The sequence below is a fragment of the Mixia osmundae genome, assembly GCF_000708205.1.
Source record: "Mixia osmundae IAM 14324 unplaced genomic scaffold scaffold_1, whole genome shotgun sequence".
Lineage (NCBI taxonomy): Eukaryota > Fungi > Basidiomycota > Mixiomycetes > Mixiales > Mixiaceae > Mixia > Mixia osmundae.
In genome coordinates, this window is record NW_014575563.1 from 1,321,771 (window position 1) to 1,341,483 (window position 19,713).

Below are 19,713 nucleotides of genomic sequence, written 5' to 3' on the forward strand. Positions count from 1 at the left end.
CGCGAAAACGGGAAGCTCGTGACGCGCCTTCTAACTTAGCGGCCGCAACTCGGCACCCGCTGTGCGCTGAACTTGGCGACAAGTCTGTCAATTCACCTTAGCCCTGTCGTGCTTGCGCTTCGGTGCAGCGACTACGTGAGACTCTTCCCAGCGATTTGCGACGCCATGTGGAGCACGTTCAAAAGCAGCAGACGCACGAATGTACGAACGTTGGCCGACTTGCTCGTACTTTATTCACTTGTGATCACATTGCAGATGCAATTCCCCAGGCTGCTTTGCATCGTCTGAGGAGTATTTTAATTTGCGAGTGTCTCGTGAGTGGTCTTGGTAGGACTCGGTCTTTTGACTCTCAGGGTTCCTGACATGGGTGACATCGCGCGTCCACCAATTAATGTCATCATGTCAATCACTCGACATAAGCCAAAAGCGAGCAGCTGGCATCTATCCTTGCAGCAGTGAGCGAGCGATTACGAGTGTCAGGCGGTCATGCGACGCTACTCAGCTAGCTGCGAGTAGCCTACGAAAATCGCGATTGCCGCTCGACAAGATGATGCTCGTCGTACGCTCGCTCGACTTAATGTGCACAGACCTAGACTGGCAGCATGACAACCCTCATCGGAACTGAGGCTGATGTCTCGTCGACTCGATGTCATCCAGCCCGCTAGCTATACTTCGCAAGCCGCTATAGCTACTTTGGCGGTTGATTCCTTGACAAACGGTGCTGGCTCTCGAGTGGTCTTCTGCTCCGACTGCTGCTCACTTTTCCATTCGCCCGCTTATTCATGTCAAGCAGACTGACGGGTAAGCGAGATGTGTTTGATGGCATACGAGCTGATGCTTGCCGCCAGGAAGGCTCTCACGGTATCCGAGCAGTGACGAGCCCATCCGCCTCTGCAGGCCGCTACATCAGCTGGCTTACGCCTTCAGCCAATCGATGCAATGTTCGCTGTCAATGCGGATGTGCTTCGGTTAAAGCTTGTCGTCTGATGACGAGACTGCAACGAGCTCCAAGGAGCACTCGGCAGCCTGGCGACCTTTGTCTCGCAGACGGATTGAAGTCCTCTGTCCAAGCAAAGGCTGCTGCCAATACCTCGTTCCCATTGCCGCGCCACTATGGCTAAAGGCGATCACCTTCTTGCTGTCTGAGCAAGCCAAAGAGGCATGTCTAGCGTACAGCTGCATAGGCAAGCAAGCGCGAGCCACTTTGTCTGGCTGCTGCGTGGGCCGGCCAGAGCTGGACTGGTCTAGGTTGCAGCAATCCAGGCACATTGCCAGCAGTACCGAGCTGTTCATACTGCGGCAAGCTTTGTGCGCCGGCGGATGGATCATCCAGCCGGTGCAGTCTCGGCTGGCTCGACTCAAGGCTTACGGGCCACGCCTGGCCCGCGAGGACCCACTTTGCCGCCCAAGGTCGAGTCGCACGTACCCGTAGAATTATTCTGCAGCTCCAAGATATGATACATATACTGGGAGTGCTCCGGCGCTGCCCTATCGCGCAGTGCACCGCCGCCGAGAGTATGTGTCGAGTCTGGCGCCCAAGATCGAGTCGCACGTACCCGTAGACTTATTCTGCAGCTCCAACATATGATACATGTACTGGGAGTGCTCCGGCGCTGCCCTATCGCGCAGTGCACCGCCGCCGAGAGTATGTGTCGAGTCTGGCGCCCAAGATCGAGTCGCACGTACCCGTAGACTTATTCTGCAGCTCCAACATATGATACATGTACTGGGAGTGCTCCGGCGCTGCCCTATCGCGCAGTGCACCGCTGCTGAGAGTATGTGTCGAGTCTGTCGCCAAGTTCGGCGAGAAGTGAGTGTAAATCTCGCGCTCGCCTTTTGATAGGCGCGAGAAAGTGTTTTCGCGAGNGAGAGTATGTGTCGAGTCTGTCGCCAAGTTCGGCGAGAAGTGAGTGTAAATCTCGCGCTCGCCTTTTGATAGGCGCGAGAAAGTGTTTTCGCGAGATTTGCATTGCGGTTTACTTTTGACGCGTCTGCGTGCACTGCGTGCCCCGATCTGTTTGCAATCTTGAAATTGCTGTTCTCATGATCACTACCTTCCAGTGTGGCTGCGCATGACATCGCACATTGTATGTACAGCAGCAAATGCGCTCGAGCATAATCGGACCCGCAATCATGGCATCCGTTCAATACACGAATTGTTGCGCTACAGAGCACTCAAGCAACCTAGCCTGCTCTGCGCGGGTTTCCCCGAGCTGGACGAGCATGGCGTATGGCAATGCCTCAGTCTCACATGCGATCAGCTATGGCGATCAAGTGCAGCCGCTGGGCGAGCCTATGAGGCCGCCGGCCTTGCGCTGAAAGAGCAGTCGGAGACGATCGCTATTCTCTCGCCAAGTTGTGCCGACTTTCTGGTCACGCTATGTGCTCTGTGGCAGAAAGATTGTGCTGTGCTACTCATCGCGCCTCAAAACAGCCCAGAGGCTGTCGCCCACCTCTGTGCGACGACCGGTGCGACGCGTTTGATCGCTCATTCTTCACTATCGAGCTTGGCCGAAGCTGCGCTTAGGACGAGCATGTCCTGTACAACGCTTGCAATGGTCGCAAGAGCGTCGTGGCACTCTGATGCGACTTCGCACATCGTCGTACCTGCACAAGGCCTGCCAGAGCTGCCCGACAAGATCGCATTGATCATGCACACGAGCGGTTCAACTGGCATGCCAAAGCCTGTCGGCCACCCTCATAGGGTCTGGACCAGCTGTCTTTCTGATCAAGGGGAGGCGGAAGTGAATCGTCATGATCCATCGTATACAAGTCTCGCTGCATTGACGACTACGCCACTATACCATGGCGGCATCTCGGACTGGCTAAGAGCCATGGTGTCACGCGCGACCACTTACTTCTTCTCATCAACATACAGCATTACAGCAGATCATCTGATCGGCGCAGTCGCATCTTGTCGAGAGATACGCTCTTTTCTGACCGTGCCGTATATATTGCGTCTGCTGTCTGAAAGCAAACCTGGCATTGCGATGCTCAAAGCCATGGCTCTTGTCAGCACTGGCGGAGCTCCCCTTGACGAGAAGCTGGGAGACTCATTGACAAGTCAGGGCGTTTATCTCGTCAGTCGGCTAGGCTCGAGCGAAGCCGGCTTCCTGTTGACCTCGGATCGCCTGAGCCCAGAGACGGATCAGGCCTGGTCATGGCTACGAAATGATACTGAGACCGGTAGACAGATGTTACGCTTCGAGCCTGCAACTGATGAGAGGTACGAGCTCGTGGTCGACGCTGCTTGGCCGCCGCTCGTCGTTCGAAACCGCAACGATGGAAGGTACGCAACTGGCGATCTGTACGAAAAGCATGCTACGCTCGATCATGCATGGCGCTACGCCGGTCGAGTGGACGATCTACTTGTCTTGGTGCGCGCGCTCTCATTGGAAGATTGGTTGGTCGCCGTACTGATTTGCTGACCTCAGGAAAACGGCAAGAAGGTCGCTGCAGGCAGCATTGAGTCCACATTGACCAGGTCACAAGCAATCAGCACAGCCGTCGTGTTCGGCGCACATCGTTCTCAGATCGGAGTCATCGTTGAAATGACTGGCACACGAGAAGAGGTCATGAAGGTGATTGAAGCCCACAATAAGAGTAGTCCAAACTATGCCCAAATCTTGAAGTCTATGATCATCTACACGAATGGAGCAGAAATACCGAAGTCGAGCAAAGGCACAGTCCTTCGGGGACGAGCTTTGCAGGAGTACGCCAGCCAGATAGACTTAGCTTATCAGCAAAGTGCCAAAGGCTCCCTGGGCAACACTAGAGATTCCGAGCTCAGAAAGGCAATTCGAGATACAATCAGGCTTGGACTTCCACCTCAGATCATGCTGACAAGCGATGACGAAGACCTTTTCAATCTTGGCGTCAGCTCGCTACAAGCCATCCGAATTCGGAACGAGCTACAGTCTCTTCTGCCGGCAGATGCAAAGGCTTTGCCGTCAAACATCGTCTACGAGCAGCCTTCGGTGGCGCGACTTTATCATTTGATCACTGCGTTGAGGTCTGGCACGACGATCGCGGTCGACGACCCTATAGCGGAGATGAAGTCGCTAGTCAAAAAGATGCTTTTCACGTCCTCCACACCTCGAGATATTCGCAGTAGCAGACGTACAGTCTTACTCACTGGAGCTACGGGCGCCCTGGGCGCTCACATTCTCACATCGAGTCCGTGGGGATCCGATGTCGTCATTGTTGCTTTGGTGCGGGCGGACGGTGATGAGCAGGCAGCTGAACGAGTACGAACTAGCCTACAAAGACGAGGCCTCAGCATCGAGGACGAGAGATTCCCGCGGTGTTTAGCTGCGAACTACGCCAAACAATCCTTTGGGCTACCGCGCCAAGTGTATGTCGATCTCGAGAACAGCGTCACTGATATCGTTCATGCTGCATGGTCCGTCAATTTTAACGCATCTCTCTCTAGCTTTGAAGACGATCATCTCGTCGGTATACGCGAGCTACTCAAATTCAGCTCGATGACATCGCACAGCGCCCGTCTCTACTTTTGCTCAAGCACTGCCTCAGTCATACAGCAACCAAGTCCCATCCTCGAGAAGCTGGACTATCCTGCCGAGACGGCGGCACCGATCGGCTACGCACGCTCCAAATGGGTTGCAGAACAGCTCCTCTTCAGAGCGCGGTCTGATCGGATATGTGTCCTGCGCGTTGGCCAGCTTTGCGGCGATACGAAGCATGGCATATGGAACAAAAGCGAAGGCTGGCCTCTGCTTATTCTGTCGCATCAGATTACCGGCTGTCTGCCAGCGTTGGATGAAACGATCGACTGGCTGCCTGTCGATTGGGCAGCTGCGGCAATCTGGGACGTGACAGAAGCGGCAGTGGTTCCCAAGGTGGTGCATATTTGCAGTCCTGATCGATCAGTCAAATGGTCAGACATCCTTTCGCACCTTACTCGAGCGGGTCTCGAGTTTGACGTCGTCACTCCTCGAGAATGGCTCGATCGAATGGATCGTAGCAGCATGGATCTCGAGGTCAATCCAAGTCGCAAGATGCTCGATCTCTGGCACAGAGCTGTAAGTTTGTTTGCTCGTCACCATGTCAATGCACTGATTGGCACAATAGTATGGTGGCTCCCCGCCAGAAGCTACAAAGTTTGATATGGCCGTCGCACTTGCTCACAGTCGAACCTTGCGCGAGCAGGCAAAGGCGCCAAATTCCGATCTCATCAAACGCATCTTACACGCATGGGCATCGCAAGACAAATAGGACATTGCATTAATTGCATCACGGACAGCGCACGTTGTATGGCGCAATCGCACCTTTTGCATCTTCATCGAGCGCATCAAGACTCGCCATCTGAGCGTCCGAAAGTTCGAAATCGGTGACTTGGAAATTGGCCTCGATGCGTGCTGGCGTGTCTGATTTGGGTAGTGGGATGAAGTTGTGCTGATATGACCATCTAATGAGGACTTGTGCTGGCGTTCGTGAGACTTCTTTGGCGATGCGCGCAACGTCGACTTGATCGAATTTTTGACCGCGCACGATGGGACAATAGGCTTCGATGGCGATGCCCCACTGGCGGCAGTAGTCGACAACATCTCTCTGCTGACACCAGGGATGGATCTGTCATGATGGTCAGACGAGTGCGAGTGGGTCCTCAACGACTGACCTCGATCTGGTTGCTGACGGGTTTGGATAGGCCGGCTTGGCGCAATTGCTCGAGGTGTTGCACGCCACTGGGCGCACAGTGAGCCTGGTGATCACAAACGAAGCAGGCACTCACAAATTGGAGACGCCAATGAAGCGTGTGTGACCCGACTCTTGCAGCCTTTCGAGCCCTTTCCAGAGCGCGATACGATTGTCAGGCCCCATCGTCGGCGTATGGATCATGAAGAGATCGACATAGTCTGCCGTTGGACATCAGTGATGTGTACAATGGCTCGCTCACGAGCAGACCTAGTCCAAAGCGGGCGACGCCGTCTTTGAGGGCAGAATCGATGTCGCTCTTTGGCATGGACAATATCTTTGTGGCTACGAAGATCTCATGCCTCTTCAGCGAGCCTGAACTGACGATACTCTTGACTGCCGCGCCCACTTGAGGTTCGTTCTGGTAGTACATGGCAGAATCGATGTGCCTGTAGCCAGCTTTGAAAGCGGCAAGACAGCTCTTTTCGCATGTATTGCCGGGACTCTGATAGACGCCGAACCCGATGTGTGGCTTGCCATCGAATGATGTGCCTATGCTGCGCCAAGTGGAGGCTTGAGAGATGGCAGCTTGTGACATGTTGGCTGTCCTCTGCAAGAAGACGGCGCTTGACATCAACGAACGAACGACGCGATGAGGCGATGACGCAAATGTCGATCGTCGCTCGACTCGACGACGATGCCGGCGGTGACGGAGCGTGAGGACAGCTGTGCAGCAGATGTATCCATACTGATCGTATGCACATGTACAGGCAATGGCGACGGACAGCCAGGCGACACGCCCATGGACAGAATCTCATTCATCCTGCACCAGCTCTCTGGCGAGTTTAGCTCATCAGACAAGATCACAGACGAAGCGAGAACACTGCTGCGGCAAGCACGTGAGGTCGTAGATGGGCATGATGACTACATGACCGAGATGAGCTCGCCTGCACCGCCTATCGTCGAGAAGATGGTCAAAGACGGCTACGCAAAGGACTGGGCAGGGTTGCAAGAGCAAGGCAAGACGATGTACAAGCTCATACCCCAGATGACAGCCGGTGGTTACGAAGCAGTCGTACTGCAACAGCTCGCTCGGGCGACAAAGGTGCGCACCGACTGGCTCGATGCGTTGATTGTGTCTCATCAGTCTTTACGGTCAGGCAGAGCGCATACTCGAGATTGGCACCTTCACGGGCACGACGACCGTCGCACTCGCACTCGTCAGTTCAGTCAAGCATATTGTCGCGCTAGAGATCGAGCCCTACCTCAAAGAAAACAATGAGCCTTTCTTCAAAGAGGCAGGCGTGGCAGACAAGGTGGACATGAGGATAGGCGACGCGCTCAAAGCGCTCGACAAGCTAGAAGAAGAACAGCAAAGTTTTGATATGGTACGCTGCTCCAGATGAGCGCTGGTGGTTTTCCTGACAACGATGCAGATCTTCATCGATGCGGACAAGCCTGCGTATCTCAAATACTACCACAAGATCTTGTCAGGCAGCTTGTTAGCTAAGCATGGCATGATACTCGCAGACAACACAGCTTACAAGGCCTCCCCCTGGGCACCTGATCGCCACTACCTGAGTGGCTCCGCGATACATGACTTCAATCGAGCCGTTCGGTCCGTTTGTACCCTACCGAAGTCCTTCAGGACTGACATGCGGACAGTGACGATGCGCGGGTAGACGTCATCATGCTGCCTATCGAAGATGGCATCTCACTCATCCGCAGAGCGGGCGAATAGACACACTGCAACTAAAACAATGCATTATTCAACATTGCCCAGATCAGTGATGCGAGCAGTCGCAACATCGTAAATCCAAGCGCGAATGTGCAGCTTCTTGCCTCGCCGTCTTGCCTTCTGCACGATCTCTGAGCGAGCAATGTTGCGAGCCTGGATCATCGCATGCGTCCTGACAAGCAGTCTCTGTGCCTCCTCGGTATCTGAGCGATCCTCCAGCTCCAGTCCGTCGTCCTTGCGACTACCGCCGTAGATTGGCAGGTTGCGTGATTGGGCGAGTTGTTCGAGTGCGAGCGTGCGCAGAGGGGATAGCCAGTCTGCGATAGCTGCAGGGCCGACTTCGTGAGCCTTCTTGGGTCGCCTTTCGGGTATGAGTGCACTCTTTGAGCGTGCAGAGACAGGGATCATCTGCGAGCTGGACACTGCGCTTTCAAACGCTGCTGCGACTCCTCCGCACTGTCCCGACGCGTCAGCACAGGCCTCGATAACAGGTGCAAGACTGACGCCATAGTGACCTGTGACAACGATGTTCTCCACGTGAAGATAGTCAATGGCATAGGCAAGTACAGCGAGTGCAGAAGTGTCATTGGGGTGAAACGTGTTGGCGATATTGCGATGGACAAAGATCTCGCCCAAGTTGCTCTGCGTCACGATACTCTCCGGCACGCGACTGTCCGAGCAGCCGAACCAGAGCACTTTAGGCTCTTGTCCCTTTGCGTTACGCTCGAGGAGATCGCTGTCTGCGCCTTGAGCGAAAGCGCGGTTGTTCCGGAGCAGGCGAGACAGGACGTCGCTCTCGCCTATCTGACTTGTGTGTCTGGCGTGATGGTGGAGCTCAAAGCTGGATATGATTGGACGCGGTCTGCAGGACTGGCAGAGCGCAGATCGGAGGTGATATAGCCTCGGACTGCATCGCATTGGGCTGAGTACATGTGACCACAGAAGCTGCTGCTATCGAGGCCGAAGCTGAAACGGGGAAAGAGCAGAGAGCGCGCCGACTTGTCGACATCTTGGCGGCAACTCCTCCTCGACGACGACGACGATTGAGGTCGGCTCAGCAGATATGGCGACCTTTGCTGGGCCAGACGGTCGGCCAGTCTGGAGAGAGACATCATCGGAAGACGCTCACACGGTCAGGCTAGGATCAAGTGGCAGTGGCGAGAAAGCCTTGTTCGCCTTGCGCGGCCTGATTCAGCTCGTCAAGGCACCCGCCAAGACCGGTGAGGCACTCAGCAGCGCAAAGAGGAATGCCTTGTCCGGGCTTGATGGCTCCGTCAAGCGAATCAAGCTCGAACATGGCCAGAACGACAAGGCATCGCATGTTGCATCGACAAGTGCCATGCCGATGGTCAACGGCGATTCAAGTCCTGTTGCGGAAGACCGCAAGCCAGAGCAAGCTGCCTTTAGCATTCCTGTCATCAAGGACTCGATGCTTCTGCAACTTGAGACGCCCAAAGATGCTGCAGCAGACTCTTTATGCTCGGAGCTGTCAGTCGCGCTCCATTGGCCTCAGGGCTATAGCAAGTCCTTCCCAGTTGAGCTCGAGCCTCCGCCTGCAGGCGGCATCAGGATCTTCACAGACGTGCCCGAACAAGGCAGGACATTGCTTACAGAGCTCAGACTCCGTCAGGGACCGAAAATGGGAAAAGCCCGTATCCCAAGCTGGCAACTAGCAGCTGTCATCTTGCAAGCCAAAGGCGCTGTCACTGTAGATGCTACCGCTCAATTTGTTCCTTCGAGGGCCGATGCAGACAAGTCAAGGCTGCCGGCCCTCAAGCTTGATATGACCGTGTCGCTCCTGCCTAGCTTCTTCCATCCAAAGGATGAGCTCTCGCTCGAACGGAAAGCCCTCCAGGCTGCACTCTTTACCGAAGCAGACTTGCAGCTCGCCAATCTCAAAGACGTGCGAATGCGACAGCAAGTCGCATACACGGGCGAAGAAGACACTGAGTTCTTATATAATTGCTTGCCACCCGCACCTATAGACGTGATCGCCACCTACTCGCGAGCGCCCTCATCATTGCGCAAAGGGAAGGAACGGGGCGATGCTGATTCGGCCTTGGACGTGCTCGCGCCCGTTGAGCTTATTTGCAAGCTGCTACCATTCCAGTCTCGCTCTGTACGATGGCTGCTACACCGCGAAGGCAAGCAAATCGTGGGCAAAGATAGTTCGTCAATGGCAGATGTGCCCGATCATGTCCAGACTGAGCTACGACGAGCTCTCACCTGGACAAAAATAGGGAGGATAGATCTGCCAGACAAGCCTCCACTAGACGTCTGGCTTGATCAGCTTACCGGCCAGTTCTCAAGTGTCGATCCCGCCAAGCCTGAAGATCGCTCGGTCAGAGGACGAACCGTTCTTGCGGATTATATGGGATGTGGGAAGACGGTAGAAATACTGGCACTCATCCTACTCAACCAAGACCGATCTCGAAGTCACTTGCCTAGCTATCGCAATGATGATCTAGACACCGATATCGTGCCCATCAGGACCACCCTCATCATATGTCCTGCCACTATTTTGCAACAATGGGCAGACGAAATTGAAAAACACGCACCATCAGTCAGAGTACTTATCTATAAGGACGACTGTCTCGGAAAGCACACCCCACAGAGCGTCGACAAAAATTTCGATATTGTCATTTGTAGTTTCACCACGCTCAAGAGTATGATACACTATGCGCGTAAACCTCGCAGAATGCCTACCCGGCGATGCGCGGACGAAAAGACGGGTGAAGCCACCCGAAAGACTTATGATCGTCCTCTCTTTGTCGAGGCAGAATTCTTCAGAGTCATCATGGACGAAGTACAGCTGAACGGTACGGCTACAGCCAGCGCCGAGATGTGCTCCTACATTCATAGAGTCCATGCACACGCGGTCAGCGGCACACCCGTTGGCGAATCCCTTCGCGACCTTCGTAGCGTCTATGCATTTCTCAAGCTACCCTGGCTCAGCCAAGAAGCGCCATTCGAAGATTTGCTTCGTCCACGCAATGCGAGCTTGCTTGCGAGGATTACTAACAAGCTAGGCGTAAGAGTTACGCGTGCAGACGTCGCAGCCGAATTTGCTCTGCCTGCCCAACTACGTCAGATCGTGCCTGTTACGCTCAGCATGGTCGAGCAATACCATCGAGATGCGACGTACGCCCAAGCTTGCAATGAGCTCGGTCTCGATCGAGCGGAAGGACCGCAGCCCGGCTGGCGGCCTTCTCTTGCGCTCATGGGCAAATGGCTAGATACCCTACGGAGGCTCAACTGTCATCCCGAGGTATGTACAGCTACCCGCGAACGAGCAAGAGATTGATTGCCGGTGCCGCAGATGGGAGATGACAATCGTCGGGCGGTCAATCGGGGCGCGAACGTCACTGAGCTCAAGACACTCAGTCAGGTGCTTGAAGCGTTTGAAGCACAAGCAGCACAAGGCCGCTACACGGATACCATCAGATTGCACAAGCAGCGCTTCATCAGGGCACGGCTGATCAGCTACGACAATGAAGACTGCGAATGCCTCGAGAAGGCCCTCGCCCTCTATCACAGTACGATAGATGACGTGGTCGCAGAAAAGGCACTTGTGGAAGCCGACCTGGTGAAAGTTGAGTCAGAGCTCAAAGAAGTGGAGTCTCGACGTGGCTCGACTGTCGAGCGCTCGCCTGGGTAAGTCGTCTCGCAAGATCAGCACTGCGCGCTGACCTCGAGAGCCACATGCAGGCCTGAAGCCCCGGGAGCGACCACACAAGAGCGAAGACAGGCCAAGCGCGAGACGGATCTGGAACGCTCGCTTCGCAGACGCAAGACAGATCTATCGGGTCACCGCAGCAGAGTTTTCGCTCTCCTGCATCCGCTTCATCATGCCACCGCTAGCATCTACTTTATGCTCGGGAAACCAGAGCTCGAGACTGAGCATTACGACAAAGCTGCAGAATTCGAGCGCGAGATCCTCGAACCACACTTGACTGCCGTTGACGTTGCAATCAGCCAGCTGGTATCCATCAGCAAGAGCGCCGATCTCTCCATTGATGATTTCGAAGTGTTGCCGACCGGCGAGAAGCCGGGCTTGCTCACAAGCGAGCACTGGGACCTCGCCGAAACCGCTATCGACGCGGCCAACGGCTTAGCCGAGCTGATCTGGGACTGGCGCTGTCAGATTATCAAGATGGTCTCGCAGAGCGTCGAGCTGGCCGACCAGGAAGATATTGAGACCGCGTATGCGACCACAGAAAACAATCAGCATCTCATTTTGGTCAGTACACTGTTGCCAGACTAGAGACGCTACTGAAATCTGTGATAAGGTCTGGTTGGACATATTGTCAATGACCATGTTCGACTGGCGGAATACACTCGAGGTACCATCAAAAGGCGAAGCGAGCGCGGCCATCAACGTTTCAGTCGTTGGTCAAGTCAAGACGGACGCAGCGACAAAGCATATCGAAAATGAACTCTTTGCTGCCGATCGTCGCGCACAGGCTGCACGCAAGGAAGACGCAGGATCCATCATGCAGACTCCGATCGTTCGCAAGCCGTTTGTAGCCAAGAGCGACAATATCGGGGAAAAGCTGCTTGAGAAGCTGTCCCATCAGTCGTGCGAAGCTATGCCTGCCTCCGGTAAGCCCTACGACTGTGCCGAGGATGCAGGGCTGACGGATTGCCGTTAACAGTCGTGTCATTGCGCGTCATCATTAAGGATCTCAAGAGGCTGCTGGACTCTGATCCTCCTGCAGCGGAGAAGAAGATCATCGCAACTGAGCACAAGCGCCTTCGTGCGGAGGTGACAAAGAAGAACAAGCTCTATGACAAGCTCAGGGAGGAATACCGAGCCATCAATAACGTCATGCGCGCGCGTCAGCTTTACTACAAGGCTCTCGTCGATCTTTCCGATGAGACAGCTATTTTGCCAGACGAGCAGCGCAGCCCCGGGTTCATCAGCGCAAACGTGGCACTGTCGGACAAGCTTATCGTCGACCTCACTCAGAGCATCGCTGTCCATCAAGCGCGAGTACGCTACATCCACGCCATCGGCGCCGGCGAGGAAGATGACGAGCCTGACCAGTCAGTCCTTGCTACGAGGTCTCGGTGTGAATTCTAATACAATCTTATAGGTCCTGTCAAATCTGCATGGACGTACCCCAGGGTCGAGCAGTACTCACGAGCTGCGGACATGTCTACTGTGCGACGTGCTGGAAGCTATGGGCGCAGCATAGCTCAATTGTCACATGTCCATGCTGCCGTAAGACATTAGGCGCTGGAGCAACGACTCAGTTCTCGACATCACCTAAGAAAACAAAGCCGAAGACACAACTGGACGCAGCGATCGATGCTATGAAAGCGCAGCCTCTTCATGCAGCTTCAGTGGCAGATATCGACCAGACTGTTCAAGAACTTAACAGAAGCAGCAGTCTGACCGAGTTCGGCCTCAATGTCTTATCAACCGAAGAATACGCTGAACTTACCGAGATGCAAATCAATGGCGAGACACTCTCGTCGAAGCTCGATCTCGTTGTCAAGATCGCATCGTGGCACGCTGATCGGCATGAAAAAGTCGTCATCTTCTCAGCATGGAAGGTAGCGATCGACGTGCTTGCAACTGCACTGCGCGCCAATCGCATCGGCTCGATGCGCCTTGACGGACGATCCAACAAAGACAAGATCAATGCTGCTGCTGCTTTCGGTACTGACCCGCACGTCACTTGCTTCCTCTTGCATGCCAAGAGTGCAGCTGCAGGCCTCACTCTGACTGCAGCTTCGGCGGTCCTGCTGGGCAAGCAATTTCGTCGCTCTGTCTCTGTTGCGCTGACACAACGATTTTCTGCAGTCGAGCCGCTGACGAGTCCAGCGATCGAGCTACAAGCGGTATCTCGAGTCCATCGTATGGGTCAAGAGAAGGAGACTCGCTGCTATCAGCTTTTCTGCAAGGACACTGTCGACGAGCGCATCGCTGCTGTCGTGGCGCAAAAAGGTCGTTCGCTGTTTTACGTCGATGCTCCCATCACCGCAGCAGCAGAAGCCGCTAATCTCACCGATGATGTGGACGAAGATGAGCTGGCACGGATGCTGTTCGATAAGCGAGAGATTGCTGGATTGCAGAAGGCACTCCTCTCGGACGTCATGCATCAGTCGCAGGAGGAAAGCATGGATCTTGATGACATCAGCCAAGTCATGCTCAGAACCCCCACGCAAGATGCGTAGCAGTGGATATGCATGGCTTGCTTTTGGTTATCATACAACAATGTCCTTGCTTGCTGCTGCTGCCACTTGACCCACGGCAGTCACGCGCCCGCACCAATCTGTCAGTCTGACCCGTAGGCCGTCGATCTGAGCCTTGTCGAGTACGCGAGGCTGAACCCATGTGATCGTCGCTGTCTGAGACACTTGATCTATAGAGCCTTGTACGATTTTGAGTCTGGAGAGGAGATTCATTCAGCTTGAGACCGGAAGCTGATCCGCGTGTTACTTACGAGAGTGCTTTCATGACGAGATGCTCGACTTCTTGTACTGGCAAGTGTGTCTCTCGTGCAACGATGTCAAAGCTGAGTATCCTGTCGCCTGCCGGTCGTTTGAAGACTGCTTCTATCAATGCCATCAAGCAGATCTTTTGTTTGAGTACGCCATAGTTTTGCTGCAGTATCTCCTGCCAAAACCAATCGATCAGCTCGAGTGGTCACAATGTAAGCAGGACGGACCTCTTTGGCGAGATGTGGCGTCAAGGCATCAAAGCGGGCAATATTGCCTTCATTGAAAGCAAAGAGGAACTGCTTCAGCCAGACCATGTCTGGCGCATCAAGCGCAGATAAGATCTGGTGTGTCAGCTTTTTCTGCACATCAGCGACACTTCTGTTGGGCATGAGATGGGACCCACAAGCTCGCCGAAGTTGTAAATGCTGTCGCCGAGCAAGGCAGCGATAGCGAGATCGTGTGCCCGTTGCAACCGATCTGCCGCGTCGAGATCTGTCTCGACGGTGATGCAGGCCAGATAGAGCAGCGAATTCTTGTAGTAGCCCGCGTACTCTGCCTTTGCCTGTCCGCATGGCATGCATTAGCAGCTTCAGAGAGCAGCTGGTCGAGTGCGAGCGGACCTTGTGATAATCACCCGAGACGCGATAGAAGCTGGCATGTACGCCCGGGTTGACGCTGTTGAAGGTGTCCAGGATCTTCTCTGAGCTCGACATGGCTTCTTGTGTACCTTGCAGATCGCCGAGGATGAGCTTCATCTGAGCTGCCTCCATCGTCGCAAGCACGAATGCCTCTTGTGAGTCTGGCTTGTTCACGAGGCTGACGATGCCCGAGAGGAAGTCGAGGGCCTTTGCAGCATCTACCAGCAGAGAGAGAGCTCAGTCACTCCAGCAGAGCAGACCACATCGCTGCCCACCTTTGTACTGCTGAGCAATCCTGACGCAGATCTCGGCCAGCCTGAGCTGGTTGATGTGCTTCTGAAAATCCTTGATGAACGAGTTGTACAGGTCGATCTGGTACTCTGCAGAGTCTGCTCGGCCGATGAAGGCTTGTATGGCCTTTGTCAGCTGGAACCACAACCTGCAGATGGCCTTTCAGCCGAGTGCTCGTGTGCAGGAGCAGCTGGCGACCTACTTCTTGCTGTAAAGAAGGTGGAAGCGCTCATAGATCTGTGCAACCTCCGACGGCGAGGACGAGATGGTCGTGGCCAGATACTGAGCAGGATCGTTGTCAACTTCCATCTTGTATGGCTGCTAGCACTTTGCGCCAATGTCGCGATGATGCACTGACGCGACGATCACAAGGAATCCCTACAAGTCGTCACGGTCATTGCAATGTACAGCTAATGTGAGGGTATCAATAGATCGAGCACTTCAGTCATCCGCTGTGTGGAACATAGGTCAGTCATGCACTCTGACTGAACGCAAGAGTCACTGACTGCTTCGAGGTTGCTGACATTGGCGAGGAATTCGTCGTGGTCTCGCTTCGACTGCCCCGTCAGGACGACATCGGATGCAAGATCGACGCCGAACAGGTCATCGTAGCCTGGCTCGCGAGGGCGATGAGGTGCCGGTGGCAGTGCGTCGAGCTGAGAGAGCGCGACGACGTGCTGCATGTCGAGATCTGTCGTTCTGTAGATGATGCGTCCGCCTGTGCCGTTTGCAGGCATACGAGCTGATGCAGCTGCTGATGTAGCCAAGGTGGACATGCCAGTCGAAGGCGTGTAGGTATTGCTCGAGAGCCCATTGCCAAAGTCGTTGCTAGATCGGTTTGAGCGCAGGGACGCTACGGAAGATTGCTTGCCGTGCGATCGACCCATAGGCCCGCGTGGGGATGACATGGTAGTGCGACGCTGTGTGAGCATCTGCTCGACGGCGGGTGAGTTACGGCCGCCTGTCGGGCTTGCAGGCGATAAGGGACGCACGCTGTTGACAGAGCCCGATCGCTCCGCCAAATCTGAACGCCGCTTTTGCAATCGTAGAGCTGCTGCCATATTCTTCGTCAGCGGCGGCGTGCCGGTGTTTCTGACTTTTGACATCACTCGCTCGATACGCTGCTCGAGTGTCTCGTTCTGCGATGACGACGGCGAATGAAGCGCTTCTTCGAGCACATCGCCACCGCGCGAGGAGGGCGTTGTCACCCTTTCGTCCGTATGGGAATGCGCGGAACCACCAGCAGGGGCCGAAGACGAAAGCTGACTAGGTCGCGAATCAATCGAGACTGGCGTACTTCGTAGCTGAGCAACCGTAGCGTTGTCCTCTCGCTCGCTGTTGGCAGCGGGATTTGTGGCCGCGGCATCAGCAGAGGACGCGCCAGGATCAGACCGAGCGCTGAGGTAGTCATTGTCCGATACCTCGGAGCGTATGGGATCGTGCGTGCTATCAAGACCTGCCCTTGACCATTCTTTGTTGACGATCTCGCTAACGTCCATCTCTGATCCGTCTGCACCGATATAAGAGTATCGCACTTTGTCTCCAGAGATATCGCGCTGACTGCGAAGAGCACTGTTGTCCTTCAGGACTACGTCCACACCCTCGGCCGCGTTCTTGTGAGCTGCGATGACTCTGGACGCGCCGGCTGCTACCGCTCCTGCAGCCACTGCGCCTGCAGCTGCTTCGCCGAGATGCATGCTGGACGGTGGAGAGGGCAATCTGCCAGTGGGCGGCTCGCCAGCTTGCTCGCGTAGGTGGGGCGGGAGCTCGTCCGAAGGTGTGCCGTACTGCGAGATCTCAGAACGTCCACTCGCAAAACGCGCTGGCGGCGGTCTTACGCCCTGCAACGCGGCCTGTCGCTGCTGCCTGATGAGCTCAGTCTCGTCGACGGCGAGCGGTCGATTGCCAAACGTCTTTGTCAGCTGAGCGCGACGTAGTATGAAAGAAGGATCGCTCGATTGAATATCTTTGCTTGAAATTTGCGCCGATAGTGCATCAACGGAGCGCCGACGCATCTCTTTCGAGCTTCTGTCGGTCACTTTGAAAATTGGCAGCTCTTCGTAGGCATCCAGAACTTTGCTCGAAGGATTCAATCGTGATTCTGCGCGCGTGTAAGGTCAGATTCGCAAGCGGTCTGACAATGTCTGACATACCAGATTCGCCCGAACGGCTTGCAGCGAGGGTATATCTTACGCGAGGCGTACTCTTGCGCTTCGATATCTTGTCTTCGACCTCATCGCCACCATCTACTACGCCTTCTCGAATGCCGAAACGGTCTAGGGCAGTCTCGATGACTTCAAAAACGTTTGCGTTGCGAGGGAACAGTAAGATGCGCTCTCTCGGGGGTATAGGCAGACCGTCTTTGTCTGAGCTGCCAGCTTTGCTGACAACAGAATCAGTCTGAGGGTCAAACGCAAGACCGTCAGGGAGATCTTCGCTGGCAATAAGGATACGCAAAGCGAATCGTGCACCATCGGTCTCATGCGAAGGTCGCCGCGCGACAGCATCATCGATCATGAGACTGCCCTCTTTGGACCCAGAAGCGGAAAGCATCTTGCGATTGATGAAAAGCTTGACAGCCGAATCATCGCTAAAGTCGTTTCCCAACCGCGTTATAGCCGGGTGCATAGACAGATTGGAAGAGACCGATGAGATCGACCCAACTGATGAACGTTTAACCGATAGGATGTCTCGGCTGGTGCCTGCAGCGCCTGAGAGTGTCTCGATGATTTCGAGAGGTCGATCGCTATCTGCAACGTCCATCTCGTCGCCATCTGCCTCTTTAATTGTCAAGTAGTATTCAGAAAGGTACTCTGCTGGCAGGCGCAGTCGCTGTGCTGCTTGCTTGACAAGGTCTGAAGCAGTCGTAGATGTGTTGAGCAAAACAGTCTTAAATGTCGACTCGGCGATGATATTGTCACCCACAAAAACGCGCATAACATTGAGCATGGGCATGTCGACGCCATTGCTAGAGGCGCCGATCAAGCTACCTGGTCGCATCATCTTGGCTGATGATGGTTCTGGCGGGCTCAGTGTCTGCTGTTGTGTCTGCTTTACGAAGGTATTCTGAGTATCGCCCGGCTTGCGCTGCACGCCGTGTTGCGAGAGTACTTGCTGAGCTTCGAGGCGCTGCTGTCGCAGTGCTGCATCTGTGGAAAACATGTCGCCCGATGACTCGGTACTCGACGCGCTGGCGGCCATGTCGCTTCTGCTCCGTCGCTTTGGTTTGCTTTCGAGGTTCTTTGTAGGCGAGACTTTGACGGATTCTTCCGAGCCAGTGTCATCGCCCTTGCGATCTTTCTTGTCCTTCTTCTTGCCGCTGCTGAAGAGACCACCGAGGATACCCTTCTTCTTCTTATTAGCATCATCGAGGCCTTCGTCGCTCGCGCGCTTGCGGTCCTTATCCTTCCGAAGCTTGCGACCCTCCTTTGTGTCTCTGTATTCTTTGAGGCTAGCAGGCCGCTTCGAGCTGTCGTCGAGCAGACTGTTCTCGGGTGAGGAGCTTGCGAACGAACGGGTCGAGCTATCGGCAGTGTTGGACCGATCTGCCGTAAGCGAATTTTCAGGCGAGTAGCCACTGGAATCGCTATGCCTGAGCCGGGAAGACTCTCGCGAGCTTCCTCGCCCGCGTTCGGCAGGAGGCGAATTTGTGCGATTCTCGGCCGCATACGAGTTGCGGGCGATAGATGGCGTCAAGCTGACCTTGCGCGTTTCGTCTGCATCAAAGTCGGCATCGCCAAGCTGGCGGCGATTGCTTTCCGTTGAGGCAACTGCTCCTGCTGCCAGGCCGGCTGTCGCTGCCGCGGCAGCGCCTGCTAGGAGACCAGGCTGAGACACTGGCTTGGCAAGATCATGCAGTTGTTGCTCTTGCAGACGCTGGACTTGAGCTGTCCGGGGGTCTTCGCGCGAGTCTTCCTCGCTCGTCAGGGTATCATCACCATTCGCGTTTGCACTGTGCACGATGAGGGTCGAATCTGCAGATTGGCTTTGCTCGCGTGATTCATCCTCGCCCTCTGCATCCTCCTCGCCAGAATCCTCCTCCTCGCCTTCGTCCTCAAAATAGTCTTCTTCCTCGTCATCGCTGCCTTCGAGATAGCCCGAATGCTCGTGATAAGTCGGCGCGGTGAAGGCAACGCTGCGCGGTTCTGACGCTCCTTGGCCGGGTGAGGGCGTTCTTGCTGCCTTGCGACGCGACAAGGGTGAGATGATTCTCGTGCGTGCAGCTGCAGACCCAGGGCCAGTCTCGTGATCCTCCTGTCGAGCTGTTGAGATCTGATCATGCCACCAGCGCATCAGCTCGAGCATGCGCGACGCGTCCAGAGGCACTGACATCAACGTTGCGGTGTTTGTTCAGCCTTGCGAGCCGTTCAAAGGGCGTCTCGATGTTCTCTGCGGGTATATAGCCGACTGCCTGCGTCTTGAGCACTCTGACGAGCCACCAGTATGAATTGCTATCGTCGAGCAATGTGAGGTGGTCGCCCTTGACGACGCTTGCCTGGCCTTCTACAGTGGCCAGAAAGGTGTGGAGCGCATAGACGAGGTCAAAGTCGATGTTGTCATCGGGTATACTGGGCGAGGAGGAGAGCTCGTCCAGGAATTGTTCCTCGTCCTCCTCGTCAATGGGCGAGTTGTCCTCTTCCATGATGGACTGCGCCTCCTCTCTGTTCTGGTAGTACATCTCATCGTCCTGATCTCCCGCGCCCTGAGTATCTATTCCCAGGCCGTTGCGCGCAGATTGCTGAGGCTGTTGGCCTGTCGCGCGGTCAAGCGTACCGTTTTGGTGGACTGCGATCATCTCTTGATCCTTTCGTGAGCGCACAGAGCACTATGTCTGGAACTTTGCGCTCATTCAGTCGGCGCAGCAGCGTGCTTAAAGTGGTGAACACCCCTCCTGCAAGCTTGGCCTCGGGTCGTTGGACTTCCTCGTCGCGCGACGCCAAC

General features: G+C 55.1%; 8 protein-coding genes across 8 annotated transcripts; 3 read left to right on the forward strand and 5 right to left on the reverse strand.

The window, feature by feature from the left end:
- Nucleotides 1-969: 969 nt before the first annotated feature.
- L969DRAFT_43588 (uncharacterized protein) lies at nt 970-1,463 on the reverse strand (the record flags this gene model as incomplete). Its single annotated transcript, XM_014715576.1, has 2 exons — nt 970-1,244; nt 1,370-1,463. 2 exons carry the CDS (start codon nt 1,461-1,463, stop codon nt 970-972), a joined length of 369 nt encoding a protein of 122 aa, XP_014571062.1.
- Nucleotides 1,464-2,072: 609 nt separating this feature from the next.
- L969DRAFT_69522 (uncharacterized protein) lies at nt 2,073-5,160 on the forward strand (the record flags this gene model as incomplete). The annotated part of the gene is made up of 2 exons (XM_014715577.1): nt 2,073-3,377; nt 3,435-5,160. The coding sequence occupies 2 exons, from the start codon at nt 2,073-2,075 to the stop codon at nt 5,124-5,126; spliced, it is 2,997 nt and encodes a 998-aa protein (XP_014571063.1). The 3' UTR covers nt 5,127-5,160.
- Nucleotides 5,161-5,220: 60 nt separating this feature from the next.
- Nucleotides 5,221-6,304, reverse strand: L969DRAFT_84307 (uncharacterized protein). Its single transcript, XM_014715578.1, has 4 exons — nt 5,926-6,304; nt 5,753-5,876; nt 5,639-5,705; nt 5,221-5,592 (listed from the first exon to the last, which is right to left on the reverse strand). The coding sequence occupies exons 1-4, from the start codon at nt 6,251-6,253 to the stop codon at nt 5,254-5,256; spliced, it is 858 nt and encodes a 285-aa protein (XP_014571064.1). The 5' UTR covers nt 6,254-6,304; the 3' UTR covers nt 5,221-5,253.
- Nucleotides 6,305-6,313: 9 nt separating this feature from the next.
- Nucleotides 6,314-7,396, forward strand: L969DRAFT_69527 (uncharacterized protein; the record flags this gene model as incomplete). Its single annotated transcript, XM_014715579.1, has 5 exons — nt 6,314-6,371; nt 6,426-6,760; nt 6,816-7,043; nt 7,092-7,273; nt 7,321-7,396. Exons 1-5 carry the CDS (start codon nt 6,353-6,355, stop codon nt 7,394-7,396), a joined length of 840 nt encoding a protein of 279 aa, XP_014571065.1. The 5' UTR covers nt 6,314-6,352.
- A 24-nt stretch (nt 7,397-7,420) lies between these two features.
- On the reverse strand, nt 7,421-8,311 carry L969DRAFT_43484 (uncharacterized protein; the record flags this gene model as incomplete). Its single annotated transcript, XM_014715580.1, has 2 exons — nt 7,421-7,849; nt 7,898-8,311. 2 exons carry the CDS (start codon nt 8,309-8,311, stop codon nt 7,421-7,423), a joined length of 843 nt encoding a protein of 280 aa, XP_014571066.1.
- A 63-nt stretch (nt 8,312-8,374) lies between these two features.
- L969DRAFT_152643 (uncharacterized protein) lies at nt 8,375-13,796 on the forward strand. Its single transcript, XM_014715581.1, has 6 exons — nt 8,375-10,661; nt 10,713-11,047; nt 11,102-11,633; nt 11,683-11,995; nt 12,049-12,439; nt 12,490-13,796. Exons 1-6 carry the CDS (start codon nt 8,457-8,459, stop codon nt 13,574-13,576), a joined length of 4,863 nt encoding a protein of 1,620 aa, XP_014571067.1. The 5' UTR covers nt 8,375-8,456; the 3' UTR covers nt 13,577-13,796.
- On the reverse strand, nt 13,427-15,117 carry L969DRAFT_84311 (uncharacterized protein). Its single transcript, XM_014715582.1, has 7 exons — nt 14,975-15,117; nt 14,757-14,920; nt 14,464-14,699; nt 14,247-14,405; nt 14,071-14,196; nt 13,846-14,018; nt 13,427-13,790 (listed from the first exon to the last, which is right to left on the reverse strand). Exons 1-7 carry the CDS (start codon nt 15,079-15,081, stop codon nt 13,607-13,609), a joined length of 1,149 nt encoding a protein of 382 aa, XP_014571068.1. The 5' UTR covers nt 15,082-15,117; the 3' UTR covers nt 13,427-13,606.
- L969DRAFT_152815 (uncharacterized protein) lies at nt 14,871-19,713 on the reverse strand. Its single transcript, XM_014715584.1, has 3 exons — nt 19,103-19,713; nt 16,926-19,044; nt 14,871-16,873 (listed from the first exon to the last, which is right to left on the reverse strand). The coding sequence occupies exons 1-3, from the start codon at nt 19,565-19,567 to the stop codon at nt 15,183-15,185; spliced, it is 4,275 nt and encodes a 1,424-aa protein (XP_014571070.1). The 5' UTR covers nt 19,568-19,713; the 3' UTR covers nt 14,871-15,182.

Excerpts from the sequence above, each read along its gene's own strand:
- L969DRAFT_84307 (XM_014715578.1), bottom strand. The coding sequence starts at position 6,253 with ATGTCACAAGCTGCCATCTCTCAAGCCTCCACTTGGCGCAGCATAGGC. Across the intron at positions 5,877-5,925 it reads CGTCGCCCGCTTTGGACTAG|ACTATGTCGATCTCTTCATG; the intron begins GTCTGCTCGTGA and ends GTCCAACGGCAG. Across the intron at positions 5,593-5,638 it reads CCGTCAGCAACCAGATCGAG|ATCCATCCCTGGTGTCAGCA; the intron begins GTCAGTCGTTGA and ends CCATCATGACAG.
- L969DRAFT_152643 (XM_014715581.1), top strand. The coding sequence starts at position 8,457 with ATGGCGACCTTTGCTGGGCCAGACGGTCGGCCAGTCTGGAGAGAGACA. Across the intron at positions 10,662-10,712 it reads GGCTCAACTGTCATCCCGAG|ATGGGAGATGACAATCGTCG; the intron begins GTATGTACAGCT and ends CCGGTGCCGCAG. Across the intron at positions 11,996-12,048 it reads CGAAGCTATGCCTGCCTCCG|TCGTGTCATTGCGCGTCATC; the intron begins GTAAGCCCTACG and ends TGCCGTTAACAG.
- L969DRAFT_84311 (XM_014715582.1), bottom strand. The coding sequence starts at position 15,081 with ATGGAAGTTGACAACGATCCTGCTCAGTATCTGGCCACGACCATCTCG. Across the intron at positions 14,921-14,974 it reads CACCTTCTTTACAGCAAGAA|GTTGTGGTTCCAGCTGACAA; the intron begins GTAGGTCGCCAG and ends GGCCATCTGCAG. Across the intron at positions 14,406-14,463 it reads TCTCGGGTGATTATCACAAG|GCAAAGGCAGAGTACGCGGG; the intron begins GTCCGCTCGCAC and ends CCATGCGGACAG.
- L969DRAFT_152815 (XM_014715584.1), bottom strand. The coding sequence starts at position 19,567 with ATGATCGCAGTCCACCAAAACGGTACGCTTGACCGCGCGACAGGCCAA. Across the intron at positions 19,045-19,102 it reads ACAAACACCGCAACGTTGAT|ATCTCAACAGCTCGACAGGA; the intron begins GTCAGTGCCTCT and ends TGGCATGATCAG. Across the intron at positions 16,874-16,925 it reads AAGCCGTTCGGGCGAATCTG|AATCACGATTGAATCCTTCG; the intron begins GTATGTCAGACA and ends ACACGCGCGCAG.